General features: G+C 43.9%; 1 protein-coding gene across 1 annotated transcript in view; it reads left to right on the plus strand.

Annotated features, from left to right (window-relative positions):
• The window catches only part of LOC147261072 (sodium channel protein type 5 subunit alpha-like), a 51,536-nt gene that overhangs the window by 22,623 nt on the left and 6,819 nt on the right, over positions 1–22,094 (plus strand). The window contains exons 11-25 of the mRNA XM_086202939.1: positions 1,075–1,216; positions 3,208–3,405; positions 3,486–3,671; positions 3,750–4,121; positions 4,254–4,383; positions 4,513–4,751; positions 4,930–5,103; positions 5,523–5,879; positions 11,333–11,740; positions 16,988–17,105; positions 17,198–17,352; positions 17,619–17,792; positions 18,774–18,800; positions 20,035–20,157; positions 21,217–21,489. Of these exons, the coding sequence (XP_086059065.1) occupies positions 1,075–1,216; positions 3,208–3,405; positions 3,486–3,671; positions 3,750–4,121; positions 4,254–4,383; positions 4,513–4,751; positions 4,930–5,103; positions 5,523–5,879; positions 11,333–11,740; positions 16,988–17,105; positions 17,198–17,352; positions 17,619–17,792; positions 18,774–18,800; positions 20,035–20,157; positions 21,217–21,489 (3,076 nt within the window). The remainder of the gene's footprint in view (positions 1–1,074; positions 1,217–3,207; positions 3,406–3,485; positions 3,672–3,749; positions 4,122–4,253; positions 4,384–4,512; positions 4,752–4,929; positions 5,104–5,522; positions 5,880–11,332; positions 11,741–16,987; positions 17,106–17,197; positions 17,353–17,618; positions 17,793–18,773; positions 18,801–20,034; positions 20,158–21,216; positions 21,490–22,094) is intronic.

Below are 22,094 nucleotides of genomic sequence, written 5' to 3' on the forward strand. Positions count from 1 at the left end.
ATGAAAGGCATCTTTAAGATGAAACACACACTGAGTAATTAGACAATGCATCACACTCTCAAACACACGTTTAAGAAACTTTTAGTCTGTTTTGTGGCATAAATGCCTTGTTTGGGAGGGAGTTTTCCACCATATTTACAGTTTCCTACAGCCACAACCAAAGCAGCACCTTCCAATGGTGATGAGGTCACTGCAGCAAAAAGGAGCGATAGGCCTCTTGATTACTGGATAAATCTCCAAATTATCTCACCTTTTTGGATTTAATTGGAAAAGTTGCCTGCATGGTGTTATTAAAAAGATGTTTTGGAAAATGTTTATAAAAATGTAGTTTATGGCCTTAAACGTGCATAAATACAAGTGCTGTTCTTCAACAACTGTATTGCCTGCCAGTTCTAGTTTTTTCCTTTTGTCATACTGGATAAAAGATGTGGAACAGATGTTGTGCAGTGCAGCAAGTGAAGGAAGAGCCAGACAGGAAGATGTCGCTGGCCTCACGCAGCCTCCTGTGTCCCCTCTGCTGGATATTAGTGAGCACTCCTGCTCAGCTGGCTGCTCGCTGAAACCTACAGCTGTTCTCCCGGCAGCGCTTTCCTCCCCAGCTGTTTCCCAGCCATTACGAAATTATTCTGCTCTCAGATTGACATGGCTGTCCAGCTTGTTCTCAGCTGCTGGACTTAAATATTTGCTGTAATGCCACGATGCTGACAATGAAGATCAGAAATGGAGGCATGGAGCTGAAAATTTTTTGAAGCGCAATTTGATATCCATCTGGCTCGCCGTAATCTCTTTTGCTCTGGTGCATTTTAGTGCTCCTGCCTGGAATGAATTTCAAGTGCCCTCTTCAGTTGAAATAATGGTGATGATGGCAGTGTGTTTACTTACTGACTGGCCTACTGCAGAGTCAAAGGCCACAGGCCTGCATCTAGATACAGGAGATGTGTTTAGCCCTGTTAAAGCAGCACGCACGCTACCGCCGCCATAGCTGCCCCAGCTGCTTTTGATTTAATTGTGTACAATGTTTGTTTATCCGGCCTGTCCCATAATCGTCTGTCTTCAACTGTGTGTTCATTGCAGGAAGTGTCCAGATGGATTTGACTGCCTAAAAGTTGGAAGAAATCCCAACTACGGCTACACCAGTTTCGATACCTTTGGCTGGGCTTTTCTGGCCCTTTTCCGTCTCATGACACAAGACTACTGGGAAAAACTGTTCCACCAGGTGCCGTTTTCAAATCGGAGTTCTCAAAATTCACCAGTAGAAGAATCAACATTTCAATCATAATCATCATTTTGATGATATATTCATAAAGTGTTCATTTAGGGCTGGCAATGTAAAAAAAATAGAAAGAAAAAAACTTTAAAATAACACGATTAGAGACTTAGACTTTGCTTGTAAATGGGGAGCAGCGAGTGTAGGACCAGTATAACCAGTGCATGGCAGCACTTAGGTGTGTCACCACGTTGTTTCCAGCTGCAGAAGCAGCTTTGCTACACATGTGGTGATTTACCCACCCAGGAAGGACACACGACACACAAGTTCTTCGTATGTTGATCATTGATGTTGTCAGTCTATCTTGCATTCTCAACATATTTTAGACCAGGGGTGGGCAATCATGTGCCATGGAGGGCCGTGTGTATGCAGGTTCCTTCTAACCAAACACTTTAACAGGTGATTCCACTGATTAACACACCTTCAGCCACAGAAGAGTGTTAATCAGTGGAATCACCTGTTAAAGTGTTTGGTTGGAAGGAACCTGCATACACACGGCCCTCCATGGCACATGATTGCCCACCCTTCATCATCATTCATTCATTCATTCTTCAGTTATGAGCTCACAGGATTGCAACCCTCTACGTCCTCACAGTTCTGCACCAAACAGCAGCCGGTTTGCTAAGTCATGAGTGTTTTTAGGGCCTGAGCCTGGAGGTCCTCTGGGGCGGGTGTTTGCTCGACACACTCGCCACGTCAAGGCTTCATTTGACCCCCTAAACACGCTCAAAAACTCACCAAATTTGGCACACACATCGGCTCCGGCAAAACATTAGATATTTAAAAAAAAACAAGAAAACAGCGCTCTACTCAATAGCGCCACCTAGATAGAAAAAAAAACCCGCCACAGCCTGTAGGAATGTCCTACAGACATGGGACCAACACGATTTTATTCGTCTCATCAAGACGGACAAATCATACACAGACACCCCTGACCTAACTCCAACAGGACGTCCACAATTTGGACACGAATGTCCAATTTTGGACAATTTTGCGCCCCGAACAAACGCTATCTCCTCCGATGGCGTTAATAGTATCGCTTCCAAAACTTAATACATGATTCACCAAACTCTGCTGATCAAAAGTTGTTAAAAGTTTTTATATAACTCACTCGGTTTCACAGGAGACTTTTTACACTTGTAATGGAAACCAATGGGGAGCCTGTCTCCTCTCATGGTACCTACTGTCAAAAACGCGCTTCTCACGTCTGAGCTAAAACTCCTACGGCTTCACAAAACACACCACTGGATTCCTGACAAAAATCCCTACAAAAATATGGTATTATGTTCCTCTTTTGACCAACGTATGCAGAGTTATGTCACTTCTACACACTAAAATTTGGTTAATTTTTAAATTGTTTTTTACTGCAATATATAGCTCAAAACTGACTTAACTAAAAGGAGAACATTTGTTAATAATTGTTAATTAATCAAAGTCTTTATTTTGAATATCGTCGCCTTCTTAAAATAACTGCCTCTCTTTTTTTGACAGTTTTTTTCCCTAAAACAACCCCTTATGAAGTTTTGTCTCCAGTTTTTTGTGTTTTCTGAAAAACCTGGAAAAAAAAAGAGACTCAGGCGATTATTTTAAGAAGGTGATGATATGTGAAAAAGAATTGTTCATACAAAGGAAATAAAAGAAAAAAGGTAAAATTCAGAATGGATTCCATTAAAAGCATTTACATATAAAAAGTGGGACGTACTCTTATTTCACATTACCCCTCTTACATTTTTCATGAATTCTTACCTGCTGACTGGCTTTTTTAATTCATGATTGGCTTGTGTGCTCTGACCATTTTCTTTATCTCATGACAAATACCTGTGAGTTCCCCATCCATTATCAACAAAAGTGTGTCGTGAAATCATAAAAAGACAAACATTTTCAAACAGCTACAATTCACATGTGGCTTTGCTCACACTGACTTGATGTGGGTTCCTCAGACTCTGCGCTCAGCAGGGAAGACCTACATGGTTTTCTTTGTGTTGGTAATCTTCCTGGGCTCCTTCTACCTGGTCAACCTGATCCTGGCAGTGGTAGCCATGGCCTACGAGGAGCAGAACCAGGCAACCATCGCAGAGGCCTGGCAGAAAGAGAGGGAGTTTCAACTGGCTATGGAGCATCTCAGAAGAGAGCAGCGAGTATGTGCTTATCCAGCAGTTAGCAAGCGTTTACATTTGGTTAAGATCGGACTTCTAACATCGTGTCCTTCCTTGTGAAGTTGGCGGCTAAGAGACTAGCGCAGGAGACAGACTCGGTGTTGTCCCCGGAGTTGTCTCCATTTTGTATGAAGACAGGAAGCACACGGCGAAGCAGCAGTAGAAGGAGGAGATCTCACCGGACGTTATCAGAGGAAACAGGAGAGGATGCTGCGGAAGACAAGATCGACCCACTAGATGAGCCGATGGTACATCGCTTAAAAGTTACACTCTTGATGTTTCTATTCAAAGCCATGTGAGCTGATGTATCCTCTTTTCCTCTGTAGCCTCCCCCGTCTCCCCTGCCAGCCCACCCTCTGCTGGCCACGCTCTCCTCTCACCCCCTCAGCACCAGGAGAGGAAGCCAGAGCAGCATCTTCAGCTCTTTTCGGGCTCGAAACAACTCGGAAGCTGATTTTGGGGATGACGAGTACAGCATCCATGGGGACACCTTCAGAAGCCGCACCAGTTCGACTGCAACACCATGGAAGAGAAGGACAGGCAGTGTGAGAAGCCACTGCTCCCAGGTGTTCACCCCCAGCCTCAATGTGAACGGCCGGCTTAACATTTCCCTTGACCACAATGGAGTCACTATGGTGGGCCTGCACACCCCCTCCTCCCTACATGCTTACAGCATGGAGAGAATCAAAGAGGACACCGTGAGTGATGGATGTGCCCTTCATATCTAGATATGATGTTTAGGATCTAGAATTACTCAGAACAGCTCATTGATTCTATTGTAAGTTATGCATTTTAATAAAGTGTTCTGGGGTCTATTTCCTGTCTCCCAGAAGCCCATCAGTGGAGAGGACAGTGTTCCCAGACCTCTCCTCCAGCCTTCCCCGACGGTGACCGAGCCTCCTCCTGTGCAACGTAAAAGAGGGCTGAGCTCCGTCAGCTTCTTCAGTGATGCAATGGAGGGTTAGAAATCTAAACATGTCTTTTGCTGTCTTTAGTTTGATTGGTGGCACTGAGTAATTAATATGACTTCAGGTGTTGAAGGGGAGTCTTGAACTAAGGCTTACAATTTACTTGGGTGTCTTTTTGCAGAGCTGGAGGAGTCGAGGCAAAAGTGCCACCCTTGCTGGTATACATTCGCCAAGAAGTACCTGATATGGGACTGCTGCCCCTGGTGGCTGAAAATGAAGGAGTGGGTGAAGTTCATGGTGATGGATCCTTTCCTGGACCTGGGTATCACCATATGCATCGTGCTGAACACCCTCTTTATGGCCCTGGAGCACTACCCCATGACTGATGAGTTCAACACGATGCTCTCTGTGGGCAATCTGGTAAGGACTACCTCCTCAGTGCTGCGATCGATGAGCAGCAACGAGCCTCAAAGATTGAATCGAAGTAAAGACCTCTTTCAGATATATTTGGTTTTCAGGCAGCATTCATTAGACTTAAGTACGTAAGTACAATCAATCATTTTTCGCACCTCCTGGATGTACATGTCTCTCTGTGCAGGTGTTTACAGGGATCTTTACAGCTGAGATGGTGCTGAAGCTGATCGCCATGGATCCGTACTTCTACTTCCAACAGGGATGGAATATCTTTGACGGCGTCATCGTTTGTCTCAGTCTGATGGAGTTAGGTCTCTCCAACGTAGAGGGGCTATCTGTCCTTCGTTCCTTCAGACTGGTAACATCAAACATGACATATTTTATTTGCAGTTTTACGAGTATACAAATAAACTCATTATTGACATATAGCCTCTACAAATGATGACTAAATTCACTTTTTATATCTGTCAGATTTACTGATGCAGAGAAATGAATACAACTTTGGGAAGCACAATATTAGATTTTTTTTTTTTTAGCAGCTCTTCTTATTATTAGTAATATATTTTTTAGACAATGAAAAACACATTTTAACATTCTGAATTTAAAAAAGGAAACTTTTGTTTATTTCCAAAACATTTGAAACACATAAACCCCGTATTCACCACATTATTTCCTTGTCATAAACCATTGTCATTTTGTGGGTAAAATGCAGCTGAAATGTATAGAGACATTTACTTTTGAAGTTCAAGCTTCATAGTTTATTGTTCTCTTTGTCAGTTGCGAGTGTTCAAACTGGCAAAGTCCTGGCCCACTCTCAACACTCTCATCAAGATCATTGGCAATTCAGTGGGTGCCCTCGGAAACCTGACGCTGGTGTTGGCCATAATCGTCTTCATCTTCGCCGTGGTGGGCATGCAGCTGTTTGGCAAGAACTACCAGGACTGTGTGTGTAAGATCTCCAAGGACTGTCAGCTGCCTCGCTGGCACATGAAGGACTTCTTTCACTCCTTCCTGATCGTGTTCCGGGTGCTGTGCGGTGAGTGGATTGAGACCATGTGGGATTGTATGGAAGTGGCTGGCCAGCCTCTCTGCATCCTGGTCTTCATGTTGGTCATGGTCATAGGGAACTTGGTGGTGAGTGCATCATATTTTGTTTTTATTGAAAAATCTTAATCAAAGTATTTTTCATGTTAGCCAAAGCTATGAAGGGACCCCTGGTGACCTTTGAAGTATCTCTGTTCGGTTATCGTGTTTTATGCAATGTTATCCTGCAGTTCAGTGTTCTCTAGTTGGATGTTCCATCTTGGTTGATTGGACTTCAGAAACAACCATACTGAGATGGGGAACAACAGTCACCAGTGACAAGCCGTGGCTCACGTAGCATAAAGTGGAAGTACCAGGAGTTGTGCCTGACTGTGGGAGAGATCTTTGGACCTCCCTGGGCAGCCACCACACCCCTCAAACTGGGCAGCCGCCAGTCAATTAGATGCTGTGCGGCCATGGTTTATTTCCCAAGTGGGTGTGTTAGGCTTGGTGAAAACCCCCAAAAATGTAATGCAATCATTGCACCAGACAAAAACCAAAATAAAAAGTAAGGGTTGCACACACTCAATCTTTGTACATGGAATATACAGACAATGACAGCTGGCCTTAAAAAAACAAACAAAAAAAACCAAAGGTAGACGATGGCCGTAAGACAGCTGTCATCAACACTGAACTGTGTAGACTTTGGCACCCTTACAGAAAGGGACTACACGTTCTCTTGGCAGGGAAAAACCACCAAGGAGAGGAGAGACCAGAGAGTCAGTTTTGCTGTAAAGAACCTGCTTGGCTGCATCACACCTCCCTCAGAGGGCACTGAGAGGCTCCCGAAGCTCCATTTACAGTCATCAGCTGGGCCAGCATCACCAGTGCTTTCACTCCCACACTAACTTCTCCCCAAGATACCAAGGACAAGTGCTAAGTATAACTTAACACCTTCGCCATCCTGCCTCAGAAACCACTGTATGGGGAGGATGAATGAGAATGGCCAGTGTCTACTCGAGCTAAGCGTTTTTAATGATCTGTACATTATCAACACCTTCTTTGGGATAAAATCACGCCACAGAGTCTCCTGTATGTACCTGAGGTTGAAGCACTGGCACCAAGTAGACCAAGCCCCTGCATCTTGTCTTCATCAACCCAACAAAGGCTTTTGACCTTGTGAGCATAGAAGGTCTGTTCAAAACCTTGAAAAAAGGATCACTTCACACTGCTGCATCTGGGAGCCCTTCCATGGCAACATGAGGGGGGCTGTCATTCATGATGGACCTACCTCTGACACATTTGGCACCTTCAATGGAGTGAATAAGGCTGCAATCTTGCCCCTTCCATTTGGAATCCTCTCAACTGTACTCCTCAGGCATTTTGCCAATCTGCTGAAGGCATCTACTTCCATACCAGGTCCAATGGGAAGCTGTTCAACTTGTAAAGGGTTAGGGCGAAAACCAAATATCAAGCAGTCACTTTTGGGGAGCTCCTCTTTGCTGATGACGCTGCACTTGCCACACATGATAAACACAACCTCTGACAACTGATGGACCGTCTTTCCAAGATGTGTAAGGATTTTGGCCTGACCCTCAGCATCAGAAAGTTCAATATCATGGGCCAAGACATGTGCAGTCCACCTTACATCAGCACAGGGTCTTACCACCTATGAATTGTCAATGAATTCACAAACCTTGACTCGGTCATTGCAGACCTCTTGCGTCTGGAGGTAGAGCTCAGTTGTCAAATTGGGAAAACCTCAACCGTCTTCATAAAACTGACCAAACTCACAGAATACATCATGTCAGGTGTATGGGATTTCTGTTGTGAGCATGCACCTGTGTACCTGTGAGTCATGGACACTCAAGGCTCACCAGGAAAGGAGACTCCATGCCTTTCATATGCACTGTCTTCATCAGATACTTTCCTTCTCTTGGAAGCAAAAGGTGCCACCAAAGAAGGGGGTATTATCTTGAACACAAATCCTTTCCTACTCAAACAGGGATATCGTTGCTGGCTGGGCCATGTATACTGCATGGGAGGTGGCAGAATCCCTAAAGATCTCCTTTGCGGAGTGCTCGCTTCAGGAAAAGGACCAATAGGGCGGCCACAGCTAAATGTGGCCTGAAAGTTACCAGAATTGACACCAGCACCAGAGAAACCACAGCAAAGGACAGAGACAGGTGGAGTCTTGAATTCCACAGCTGTACCTGTGGGGCCAACAGAAGCAATACGGTTCTTTATAGGCCAGATAAAACCATTCCTGTTATGGCTTTTGTGAGAGGAAAACATTCCAAAAATATGAACTGTGCATTGCTACTTCTGAGAATGTCTCTGCTAGTTTAAATTATGTCACCTTGCTACTTCCCTCAGTTAAAAAGTAGCAGGGATGTTATTATTATGTTATTAAGGGGATAGACATCATTTCAGGATACAATTAAGATATCCTGGCCCACAAATGTTTAGGGGGGAGGTTAGTGGAACAGTGGCTGCAGAGGAATTTAATTGCATGCCACTGCAACCAACTGTGGATGCTGTCAAATCCAAATGATGATGTCACAAGTAAGCAGGGATTATGCTGTGCCAGGGAGGATTGGAGATTCTATATAACGAGGATGGGACATTCTTGAATACTGATTGGTGCCTTAAAGTGACAAATAGTGGAAAACTCTTGAGCATCTCAGGGTTTGATCACATGCTTCTCACTGACAAGTGATTGTGTAACAGCCCCATGCTATCTGCCTTACAGATTAGCATTAGCAGACAAAACAGATCATGTCTGGACGACATATAAACCATCTGTTGCCCTTTCTAAGTCATACATGTATTATCTGCACATGCTGTCATGCAAACTGCAGCCACAACAGACACACTTTGCGCTGGAGCAGCTTTACCGTAACCTCATGTCCAGCAGCACTGAATGTTTTATCCACAGCTAATGAACTAAGCCCCATGGGTGAAACTGTGACCTAAGTACTGTACAAAAGATCAGCCAAGGCCACGGTGGTTTTGCTGACGTTCCAGCCTTTTCCAGCAGGTATTGATTTTCAACCAGAATGACTCACAGCTTGCACATAATTGCAGCTGTTTCAGCCAAAAAAATAGTTAATCTGTGCAACAGTTATGTTTCAATGCATCTGCTGACTCGTAGTGCCCCAGCTAGCATGTGTACATTGGTTAGGCCAGCCATATGGCGACTTATTGTCCAGCTGTTTCCTGTAAGCTAACGTTAATGAGAGCAAATGAAAGTAAAATCCCGGAAGCGCAAACAGCCTGTATCAGCCGCATTTATTTATAGTCCATGTAGTTATTTTGAATGTGGCATCATTTTATAGCTGATAATTGAAATCTTAAAAAAAAACATAAATCTGTCAGGGTAAAAATTACTGCAAAATTTGGCCTTAATCCATTGTACTTCATGTCTCATCTTACTTGTCAGGAAATTAGAAAGTCAAAGCCTTGAAATGGTGATATTTGTGTGGTGAAATAGCAAAAAGAATCAAAATACACCACAGATGAATCAGTTCTGTCTGTGTCCAGTGCCGTGCAGCTCTTTGTATGGATGCAGAAAAGGCTTTGAGAGCAGAGTCACCGTCATAGGGGGTTCGAACACCTGTTCCCTGCATGCTCTCTGGGCTCGTTGCCATTTAATGCTATATTGTGCCACATTTAATCTCATGCTCACAAAAGTATTTGTCTGGCATAAATGTTTCAAGGCCTTTTTGTTGAACACTAATGTCTTTTTCCACAGTCTGTGCATGAGTCCAAAGTACTTTACTACCTGACAAGGACATTTAGCAAGCTACCATGTAGACTCGGAGAGTTTTACCACTCACCTCTTGTCAATGTCTTGGTCAAAAGAGCGTGTCCATCATGACAAAAGCCATGATTACATGCAGTATGTCAATCTTCAGGAGATCAGATAGTTAAAGCTATCGTTCACACAGAAACTGCTTTCCGTCTTTCTTTTTCTGTACTCATTCGACGGTGTTCAGATCATAAAGATGCTTTTCCCCTCAGCATCACATCTTTGAGACCCCAGATAGAAGAAACCGATGCAGACTCACCCCCTATTTAGTCAAGTCCCGCTGCGTCCACAGGCGATGTTGAGGGTATCCCCTCTGCATCGCTTGGCAACTTACACGGCAAAGCTGGCATCGTCGGATGATGACGAATGGGGATTCTCCGTGCAAAGAAGATGATGTGGCGGGGATAACCGGTCCCTAACCCTAACCCTAACCCTGACCCTAACAACACTAAGAATAGTCCATAGCTAAGCAAATAGGACCAGACGGAAGAGGAAGTTGTAAGACAGAGTGCGGCGTTGCGGGTAGAAATGGATGACAACGTAGTGGAGACACAGAAAACCCCGGAAAGAAAACCCCTCCATGTCAGATGTGGACGCAGAGGGAGAAATGACCAAACGTCATTCTTTGAGGAACAGGGTGTGAGACTGTGTTGGAGAAACAGCTACTCACATATAAGGACCTTGATTAGTTAATCGGCTAATAAGCATCCTGACCAACTAATAACAACAGTAAATCTGTCCAAAAATGACAATTTACAAAGTCTCATATTCATTATTCAGTTTAATCCATGTCCTCTTTATCCAGCTGTGTGATGTTTTACTGTAACTTAAACACTTGGAGATCTGAGCTAAAAACAGAGCCCAGCCCTTCTGGTGTGGCACCACCGTGAAGGAGCGAGCTGCTTCATCTGGATGTGTGGCTACCAGCTAATACATGTATCTGGCTCTTAAGGGCATGCATTCTTAAGTGACAAAGTCGTGATGCAGCGGTGAGACACAGTCTTTGTGAGTTCACGACATGTATTTGTGGCAAATTTCACTTTTTGAGCCAGGTATCACTTTGATAATAAAAATGTGCAACATTCTACATCGCTGTCCCTCCAAAGGCAGCAATTTACATCAGCTCAACCACCCACTACCTCCCATTTTCTGGTGCACGAAAAGAAGATGCTCAGTGAGACGACCAAATGAGCACATACCACGCCAGTTTCTCATTGTGTTTTCTCACTGGGTGCAACAGTGACTCTATTGGCTTGTTAGGGCAGAGGTCAGTTCACTACAGTGTTCCTTATGGAGTTAAATGGACAGAAACCTCCTCTGCACATGAATGGGAAAGCTGTTTATCCAAGAGATTATCCAGGGTGCTTAGGGGCGAGAAGGTCGAAGGGCCTTCATCACTAATCAACTGCTCATGCTCCCCTTCTCTGACTGGCTAAAGATGATCCTTGCGCACCAACTGTGCACGTCATGTATGCATGCAGACACATGCAAGCACTCACACATTCAGTAGATGAGCGCTTGCTCCTTCTGCTGCTCTCTAAGCTCGTAGACAGATTATTTTGGGGGCGGATGCTTGAGTTCTGAGTAGCAGAAAGCACCAGAAACCATAATGTGTCAGAACATATTTGTGTATAATATCCAGATGTTCACACAAGCACCCTTACAAGTTCAATATACGAAAGACCCCCCCCCCCTTTAAACAACAACGTCCAGATAGTTCCTTCAGATCTCAGCATCTCTTGTCTGTCCACAGGTGCTGAACCTCTTCCTGGCCCTGCTGCTCAGCTCTTTCAGCTCTGATAACCTCTCTGCCCCCGATGAAGATGGTGATTTGAATAACATCCAGATTGCCATCGCCCGCATCCACGCTGGGGTTTCCTGGCTCACCACAAGAGTCGTAGACCTTCTCAACCGCATTTTGAGGCGTCGACAGAAGAAAGCCAAAGAAGCCACTCAGGCCATCAAGCTGGTTGGAAATCATCTTGAGAGCAACGGGGGGATATGTGGACGCTACGAAGAGAAGTACATCATCCCAGAGGAGGACAGCTACATGACCAACCCCAACCTGACTGTTATAGTTCCCATAGCACCTGGAGAGTCTGATGTGGAGTTTCCTGAGGAGGAGGAGATTTCTGAGTCCTCAGAGGATGAGGACCAAAAAGTGAGTTTTTCATCTCTAAGTGCATTGTACACAATACATTATTATTATGATTTACGCTCATTTAAGTGTTGTTGTTTGGTGTGACATGACTTCTTTGGGCGAGACCAGCTATGTCATGCTCAGCCATGTCACAAGAGAACCGACCTCACACTGGTGATCCCGGCGTTCTACTCACCGATAAACTCTGGTGTTGTAGTCTTTTTAGCAAACATGAATGTAGCCGGCAGCCTGGAACGATTCAGTTTAACTCAAGGATGTGTAATGAGACCTCCATAACGGAAGCACGCTGGGCCTTAAGCCGTTTTTACATAATGGCTAAACTGTAATTACAACTATGATGTCAGTCACGTGATGCACTGTGGACCAAAAAAACATGTCCCCATAGACTTCATTGTGAAAGAAACTGGTGTCAAATTGTAAATACTTTTCCTTTTTTTTTCAAGCCTCACAGCCCTGGCAAAATGATTCGACGTGCTATTATAACTGGATCTGCGTCTTCCAATAACAGTTTAAACGTACAGAAAAACTCTAAGATGAAATCATGAATCCACTGTTAAATCAACAAAGGGTTCAGCATAAAGTTATCAGATTATCAGTTTAGTTCTAGACTCTAGAACAGCTTTCAGAGAGTCCAGTTTCATTCAGACCTGCGAGAGGATTTTTTGGGGGGTTCAGGCACTACTGAGCATCTTTCAGAGGAATAAAAAAGGCCCTCTTGTTCTCTGTGACACAGGATATAATACCAACTGTAATATCTTCATCTTTTTTCAGACGTTTCCCTAAAATTATGACATTTCAGGAAAAGTTTTGTTTTTTTTATTTTTGTTCGTTGGTTTGTTTTGAAACAAACGGTGCCTGTTCAAGCCCCATCCATAATTATTTGCAATTCTCATTTGTGTTCTCATTTTTGTCCACTACATTTGAATTGACGAGCCTGCATAAATATTCCACATTTTGGCATGTTGAGCCAAACTGCTGTGTGGGGCTGGGCTGTAATTCTCCTGTGCTCAGCAGTGGTCTCTCTCTCTCTCCTGCAGCTGCTGGGCTTAGCCGTGAGCACCGTACTTTTGCACTTTCGGACTGATGGCGTAACCAAGAAGTGAAATTTTATTGTGAGTCGTTTAAGAGGTGCTGGTGGGAAGTAGTTTCCTGTACTTTGGAGAACAACTTACTTGTCCTAGACAGTTGGCTGCTGGTGGAAACTTTATTTTAACATCCCGGGTTCTGAGTTTTCCTCAACACAACTCTGGGACAGGACCTGAGTGCAGAAACACAGGAGACAAGACAATCGCTCCGAATGAATATCTTCAGTTCTGAATTTGAGGCCAGCAGACAACACAAGAAATGTTCTTAAACGTGTACAGGTTCCAAACATGAAGGGAGAGGTTCGCAGTTTCAAATGATTCAGATGTCAAACAGATGGATTAAACTAAACCGAGCTATGACTGTAATGGAAGGATTACAACTGAAGGGACAGAGGACGGAGAAACCCTGAACCCTGAGCTCTCGTTTGTGTTAAATAATGCAGATCTCTATCACGAAGACCCTTCGTTATTGAAGACAGCACCTGGCTCTCATTCTGTGTCGGTCGCCTCTGTTTCTGATGTGACTCCTGGTTTCACCACAAAACAAAACTACACCCGTTTCCAGTCCTCAGGCTCTGATTAGCTGCTTCTTTTCCTTGGGGACGGCACCCTTTCCTTTTTAGAGTTTTCCCACTTGTAGCAGATTGTTTGAAGTTTGGGGCACTTAAGTTCCCTCCTGCCCTGAGCTCGGCCCCGTGTTGGGCCCCTGGGGGTTGATGCCTCGAGTAGGGAGGGATGAGAAGGTAGGAAATGAAGAGGGCACAGATGTGGAGGCTCTCCTGAGGCAAAAGCAATTCATCACTAAAGAAGAGAAGGAGAATACTGATGGAAACAAGTGAAGATCCAGATGGTTTTCTCTGATTCATTTAGAAATGTTGAGACATGAAGGGCACAGTTTAGTTTAGTTCTGTTTTGTGTTGTTTTATTCAGTTTAGTTTTGTTTAAAGGACAGTGTGCACTTGTACATAACCCACTTGCAAGAAATAAAAAGACGAGTCCACCAGATGTAGCAAAAAGCTAATTCCCATCTGTGGTCCCCACTCTATAAACAGAAAATACACCTGACACAATGCAACACACACACACACACACACACACACACACACACACACACACACACACACACACACACACACACACACACACACACTAGTATAAAAGACACACCAACCATGTTTAAAGTGAGCAGCAGTTAATAGTTATAAAAGATTACATTTATGCAACCTAATATAAATTGTGTGGTCTAATAACAGCAGGATATTTGTCCCATCACTGTGGAGCCTTTTCCATTCTTTGATGCTCTTAAATGAAAAGGTGGTTTGAGCAAATGCAGAACGTGGCTTTGGAACATCGCAGTCCCTCTGGGGGCAGGTCTGGTTGTCAGTTCAGTTCTGGTTCAGGTCTGGTTCTCAGTTCAGAGCAGGGCTGTTTTCAGTCGGGGGGGGGGGGCAGCACTGTAGATTAATCTAGCAGTCATCAGGTTGTCAGTGGTTGTAGTTCGTGAGTGCTGAAGTTGTCTAGATTTCTTCTCCAGAGTTTTCATTCACGAATGGATTTTATTTTTAGTCTGTTCAGAAATCAGAGCTTTACGGGGAAATCGTTGCCAATTTCCCATCAAACCTCAGTTTGTTTATGTTATTTACAATTATTTGAAATGACAGAAAAACAAAGAGCACTGTTGTATTTATTGAGAGGACAGCATATCACCGTCTCTTTATCTGAGTTCACCAAACTCTAGCTTTCACCAAAAAAACCTGCTGAAACGCTGATGAATTCCTGTATCCGCCGCCCTCCATGTCATCGTTCCAGCAGGAGCTGCTCAGTGGAGTCTGGTGCTCGCTGCGAGTCCCTCAGACAGTCTGTGACAAACGCATCATCAACTGGCGTTGTCATGACATTTTGAGCTGTCACAGCTGGAAAAGCACATGTGGATTAAGTAAAAATCAATGACTCCTGTGTGGCATCACCCTCCTGCGACACATGCTGGCTCGTGACGAACCAAACCAGCCTCAATGTGACGATGGGCTTTCATTACAACGAGCACTCATGCTCCTGCTCAATATTGATGTCCTGTTCACTGTCGCTCAGTGTCTTTGAGTTGTAAGGAAAGTGCTTCGTAATAATAATGATAATAATAATGATAATAATAATAATAATAATAATAATAATAATAATACATTGTTAATCTATCAGCTATGCTATTTCAGTGCGACGGGCACTGCTTTTTGAGTATGACAGGTGTCATGTGACCAGCTGAGAGGATCACCATTTTACATGTCGCAGCAGGAAAAACACGTGTGCAAATTATCAAATTAAAGTGGCAGAATTCTGTTGAGCTGCTGGAGGTTCATGTTACTGTGCTTTTTTTTTAAGGAACGTCAGATACAGAAAGAGCCTGTGAGGGAGGACTGTGTGGTTGAGTCGACCCGATTGGTTTATTGTCAGTGGCTTGGAAAAAAATGCATGAGCCACACTATCGATACCACAATCAAACAGATGTTTTATGATTAAAATTCCAAGTAAAATACATTTGTAATTAAATATGCATGGTTGAAACCCATTATTTTCCATCCATCCCTCCATCTTCTCCCTCTTATCCTGGGGGTGGGGGTGGAGCCTCTCCCAGCAGCCTTCCCCCTGGACAGGTCACCAGTCCATCACAGGGCCAACACATACAGACAGACAACCATTGGCTCTCCCAGCCACGCCTACGATCCATTTAGAGTCTGGATTAACCTGGTCCCTCTTGATGTCTTTGGGCTGTGGAGGAAGCTGGAGTACCAGAGAGAACCCAGCAGGAACAGGGAGAACATGGAGACTCACCCAGAAAGACCCTGTGCTGCAGCCGGGGCTCCACCCACAACCTTCTTGCTGGGGGGCCACAGTGAGGACCACTGCTCCACTGTGCAGCCCCTCCATAATTTTTTGGAGTCCAAAAGTTTTGTTTGTCAATTGATTTTTTTTCTTTTTTTTCCTTTTTTTTTTTACTGTTGTAGTTGTTCCCTTGAATTAGGCTAAAAGATGCAACAAACCCTCCACTTCAGTGTCTAATGATTGTGGGCGTGTTCAGCTGGAAACCCACACTGGACACTCCTCACACTCCTCACACTCCTCACACTCACCTTCACTCCATCTCCTCCTCTGGTCTCAGCTCTTTTCAGTGTTGCCGCTGCTTCTTACATTTTCAAATGTAATTGAGGCTCAGTATTTATGAGCTCCCGACGCTAAAGCGCCTTCTTCAGCTGCTGCTGTTTGAGGTTCATTTCAACTCAACACAGTGACATGGCACCATCCATCCTTCTGAGCCACTTTATTTACAGTAAAACCTCTTGTGATTGTGGTGTGCCAGGTTTGCTCGCAGCTCCTTTTCTGATCGCAAATTCTCATGTTTTTCTTACAGTAAAGAGTCAAAAGTAACTTCATACATCGATTATGTTGGCATTATTCATTTGCAATACACATTGCTTCTTATTTGGATACAAAATATGTTGATTCAGTTCTTATAAAATCAAGTTTTTACAATATTTACATTTTGTAAATACTGGAAAAGCACATTTACATTCAGAACAATGCCAAATATCTGCTGGCACGTGCATCTCCAGCTGATCATCTCTGAAGGTTCTCCTGAACTGCCTTGACCTCCGTCTAACTGTCTTGTGGATGCAACCAACCTGACTGTCATCCCAGCGTCAGTGCTCTCCGCCTGTGAGGACTCCGATTGGTGACGCCGGTAATCCTGTCTCCAGGTCCCATGGATGCTCTTTAACGCCGGATTAGTCTTGGCAGTATTTTGCAGGGTGGAGGCGGCACCTCTGTCCCAGGAATCATGTTAAATATGGTGTTGTTACAACAGACGAAAATCTCATCAAAATTGTGTTCAGGCTCAGAGGAGATTGAAAGGCGGAGCAGTGATGGAGGTGAGCTCGCTTTGATGAGATGAAAATGCAGCTGCGGTGCTCCCCTCCGGATGGAACTTTAAAGCACATTGCACATCTGAATCCATCCCAGTGAATCTTTGTAATCGAATCTATGACAGAAACCGAAGAGAGCCTGGCACTGATGATTATCCCCGTCACTCAGCAGCCACACATATTTGAGGTGACCAGCTCGTCATGCTTATTCAGAATATTGTTTGGTAACAGTGAGCTGTTCTCCCTCTCAGGAGCAGATCAGCCTGTCAGAGGGCAGCACGGTGGACCTGCGGAAGCCTGGAGAGGAGCTGGACAACTTATCAGAGCTGGCTGAGGAATGCATGGAGCCCGAGGAGTGCTTCCCAGAATGTGTGTGAAGATTCACAGTGATAACCCAGCTGACATCACACCAGTGTTCTGTTACGTGACACAGTCTGCTTCATTCTCACGCTTCCCTCCAGTGTGCATGAGACACTGCCAGTGCTGCAATGTGGACACCAGCCACGGCCTGGGCCAGGCCTGGTGGAGGCTGAGGAAGACTTGCTACCAGATTGTGGAGCACAGCTGGTTCGAGACCTTCATCATCTTCATGATCCTGCTCAGCAGTGGGGCTTTGGTACAGCGTTACTTTTTAAAAATGTACCATTCAAAAGCTAGAATTTGTTGTCCAGTCAGTGTGAGATGTTTCTGTGTCAGATGCCAAGCTGAAGGATTTTTAGCTGTAAAAGCATGTTTCTGAGCATTCTTTTCCATTGAACACATAAAAGCAGGCAGGCATGTTCAACACTAGCATGCACTGTGAAATGAATATGCAGTTTCTCATGTTTTGCCAACACCTTTGCTCCATGGCCTCCTCACACCACCGTCCCTGTGCTGCCACAGGCATTTGAAGACATCTACATTGAAAAGAGAAAAGTAGTAAAAGTGGTGCTGGAGTACGCCGACAAGGTCTTCTCCTACATCTTCGTGCTGGAGATGTTCCTCAAGTGGATCGCCTACGGCTTCAAGAAGTATTTCACCAACTACTGGTGCTGGCTCGACTTTCTCATCGTAGATGTAAGTGAACGTTTCCATGCTCCTCATGTTCTTGATGCTCCATGCGAAAGGATGCCGGGAGTGAATCACCATCTCTCACTGTGGCTGATGTGTTTTCATGTTTGTGTGTTTGAGGAAAACATTTGACTGTTCAGTTATTCTCTCGATTGATTGAGCGGCCACTTTCCTGATCAACACTCTCTTAACCGTATTATCTAATTGTCTAAAAGCCAACGGCACAACCATTCCAAGACTTGAACCATTCACCACGTAAACTCACACACCAACCGTTTCTAAAGTGGTACCTTACAGAAAGAGACGTTTGGTACACACAGCTGGATGTCTTGCCTTTCTCACCACTGCACCTCGTCTCTTTGGCTCTAGAATGCAGAAAGAACCAGCCACACATATTTAGTTTGAAGCCAATGGTGAGTGACAGCTAACAAATCCAAACTGTCCAAAAGAGTCAGTCTACAACCTCTCACGTGCATCTTCTTCTTTATCTTCCTTGTTTAGTCTCATGCTCGGTAATCAACAAGCGCTTGGCTTTGAGTTAAAAACAAACTCCAACACCTCAGGGGAGCTGCGACGTGTCCCAGTTTGTTTTAGCTCTAAGTGTTGGTGGAGACTGGATCAGGAAGGCGTGAATTACACCACAAGATGCATTTGTGTCTTTGTGAACTGATTTTTTTCGGACAGTTTTGATGTTGCTAGCAGTCAGTCAAGTGAAATATGAGGGGAGGTTTTTTTTTTCTGCGTCCTGGAGTCACAAAGAAGAGAAAAATAGCCCTTGGTGAGCTCCAGACACCTACCTTTGAGCACCTGAAAGGACAGGTACGCTGTCTGAGTGAGGTATCACTTTAAAGCTCTCTGAGGATTTTGGCTGCGCTTATTGAAAGAAGCCCTCCAGTTCGTGAGCACTGTTGGGTAAAATGGAAGTGGCCTAGGCGTGCAGCGCGAGGCCTGACTTGACTTCCTCTGATCTCACCTGCTGTTACACAGATCGCCACAGACCGCTCTATTGTTAGGGTAAGTCCTAGTTAGCAGGTCCCAGGTAAGTATGAGCCTCAGGAACAAAAATCTGCATCTGCATCTCAAATGCTTCTGTGTTTCTTCACTTGCTTTCTGTTGTGATGTCAAAAGCCACCGTCTTGTCTCGAAACAAACGCACTGCTGCTTTTTTTTTTTGTGTGGGTGTCATGACCCCTGTTTAAATCACATGACGTTACGACAAGACCTTGGCTTTTATATCAGAAACAAATGCAGTACCATGTACTCTGAGGTTTATCTACAGAAGATCCAGCGTCTTTAATACGGCGTAACAATCCTACTAAAACTTTGCCAGACAACGTTTTCAGTTGAGAAGTGTACCGCTGTAATCCTTGTGAAAACTGCTGTGTCTGATTCAGTGATTGTTACTTCTGACAAACAGCTTTTGTTTCCCTCCATTTATTTTCTACTGTTTTATTTTTGTATATATATTTTTTTTCTTCTCTTTCTTGGAGCCAAAGAAGCCTCTTGTCCTGAGAATTAATTCTGAGTATCTTCTTTAGATATATTGGACCAACACATCCGTAAATAGACTTTTATAAAGAAATACAGACGATTGGGACTTTACGAGCCCTAAATTGTTTTCGTGAACTTATTGGATCACTTGGATGCAAATTGGGTAATAAATTTGGCCGAGACAGATTTGTTAAAAATTCTTTATAAAACTCACTCTATTTGATATATATACATATGTGATATGCATATATAGCTGAGTATGCATGAATGGACATGGTTTGGACATGTGTGCATACTTGTCTGTGTTTTGTCATCATCAGTCATGACATGAGCTCCTGTCAGTCACGTCACGCCATCTTCATTCACAGCTTCCATCCACGGGTCATTCAACAGCGGAAAATCATTTTGTTTTGTCTGTTTTGGATGTAGAATAGAGTGGAAGTTTAAATTTGCTAAAAATGATGCAAAAAAACCAAAACAACAACAACAACAAAAAAACAACAAAACTTTAAAAATTCTATATTTTGTGTTTCTAACTGTGGAATGTCCCAAAATACACAAAAACTCTAAAATATGGCTCTTCTGTCTTCTATTGTGTGTTTTTCCTTTGAAATATTACAGTAAGTTAGTGAATATCTTCAGTCGCTTTGAATATAAATATGCAAATATGTTAACGAACAAGACTTGAAGTGGAATCATATCTGCACTGACACTGTTTGTATGGCCTCACAGTCCAGGTGTGTCTCTCGCCATGCAGGTGTCCCTGATTAGCCTGGTAGCAAACTCACTGGGATACTCAGACTTCGCTGCTATCAAGTCTTTGAGGACCCTCCGGGCGTTGAGGCCCCTCAGAGCTCTTTCCAGATTTGAGGGCATGCGGGTGAGAATAGGACCGTCTGCTACACATTGCTGTGACATGATGACGTATTTTACAAACAAGTAATCAAGCATCAAATCTCTACTGTGGATGTTGTGTTTTTAGTTCAGTTTATCCTCCGAGCAACAGAATCATTTCTCAAAGAAGAACAAGGATTGCTCATCCGTCTTAGAGCGAGACATCAGCTCAAAGTGGATGCTGCCTTTCAAGTACTCACCAATGGTTGTCGGGACAGGATTTGTTTTCCTGCATCGCTTCTTTGTAAATCCAGAATGCAGAAGGAGCCAGCTACATTTATTTAGCTTGAAGCTAATGGAGACTGTTGGCTAACCGCAGCAAAACTGAACATGAAGCAGCTCGAGCTCATTCACTCGAAACGCTAAATTGTAACTTATAAACCAAAGTGTTTGTGAGTTACTGAGCATGAGGAAGGTCACATCAGACGACGACCTTGAGAGTCTGTTAAGGTGTTGCTGTTGTTAGCTTTCAGTCACCTTTAGGCTCAAGCTTAAAATGCGTGGCTGGCTTTTCCTGCATTTTGGAGTCACAGAGAAATGATGCAGTGGTGAAAAAGGTCCATGTGAGCTCAAGACACCTTTTTGTGATTGCATAAAAGGCAAAGTATACTTTTTTGGTGAAAAAAATCTCTTCAATCATACATGAGGTAGAGACTCAATGTCAGAAACAATAAGCTACACATCTAAGACTAAACAGTAAGACTAAACTGAGGGTTAAAAAAATCTCCTTGTGTTAGAAGGTCTCAGGAATGAGGCCCACTGATATTATCAGTGTCCAACAACATCATGGAAAACACACCTACAGAGAATACCTTTTTTGTTTTAGTTTCAAATTTTTCTTCTGTTTTTTTTAATGAGAGGAAATGAAATGAGAAAACGGACCACTGTGGTCGTGGAGGTGGAACTCCTGGTCCTGGTCGTCCCACTGATACCTGGACAGTGATTCACTTGTGTGTGTGTGTGTGTGTGTGTGTGTGCGTGTGTGTGCGTGTGTGTGTGCGTGTGTGTATGTGCGCGCGTGCGCGCACGCGCTATTGCTCATCAGGTGGTGGTGAACGCCCTCATAGGTGCCATCCCCTCCATCATGAACGTGCTGCTCGTGTGTCTCATCTTCTGGCTCATCTTCAGCATCATGGGGGTCAACCTGTTCGCAGGCAAGTTCGGCAAGTGTGTGAACCGGACAGGCTTCATCCACAACGTCTCAGTGGTCAACAACAAGTCCGACTGCCTCGCCATGAATGACACCCAGTACTACTGGACGAAAGTGAAGGTCAACTTTGACAACGTGGGACTGGGCTACCTCTCCCTTCTACAAGTGGTGGGTTTGGAGTTTGTTTAATATGACAAACATAGCAACCCTTTAAAAGTATTTTCTTTTATTTAAGCAGGAGGGGCAAAAGATGCAGCCAAAGAGCTGTTGCATGAAATGAATATAGAGAAATTCTTTTATGAAGCAGCTATTTTATGTGCTGGACTGAAGACAGATTAATAACCTACTGGTTGAACAGCAATATTTTAAAAATAATAAGAGGAATATGATTTTTTTTTAAGTCCAAAAAGCTTTGAAGCCTCTAATAAAAATGCAAAATATTTTATTGTAATGTTTGCTACAATTGTATATTTTTTATGATGCAAGTCTGTTTTTGTTGTATTGTGTTTTATGACAAGATTATGAACTAAATAACACCATGGCAGCCATTTTACAGGAAGTTACTCAGAACCTGAATACATTCAGTATATTCATCTTTGACATACACAGACATACCACTCTCATCATCTACACAAGATTTAGAGGTTGGGTACGAAAACAACAAAGTGTAAATCCATGTACGTAGTATTTGGAACAGGCAGCACGGTGGAGCAGTGGTCAGCACTGTGGCCCCCCAGCAAGAAGGTTGTGGGTGGAGCCCCAGCTGCAGCACG

Source organism: Aulostomus chinensis, chromosome 5 (assembly GCF_037954235.1).
Source record: "Aulostomus chinensis isolate RoL2024-O1b breed Wild chromosome 5, RoL_Achi_v1.0, whole genome shotgun sequence".
In the NCBI taxonomy this organism is placed as follows: domain Eukaryota; kingdom Metazoa; phylum Chordata; class Actinopteri; order Syngnathiformes; family Aulostomidae; genus Aulostomus; species Aulostomus chinensis.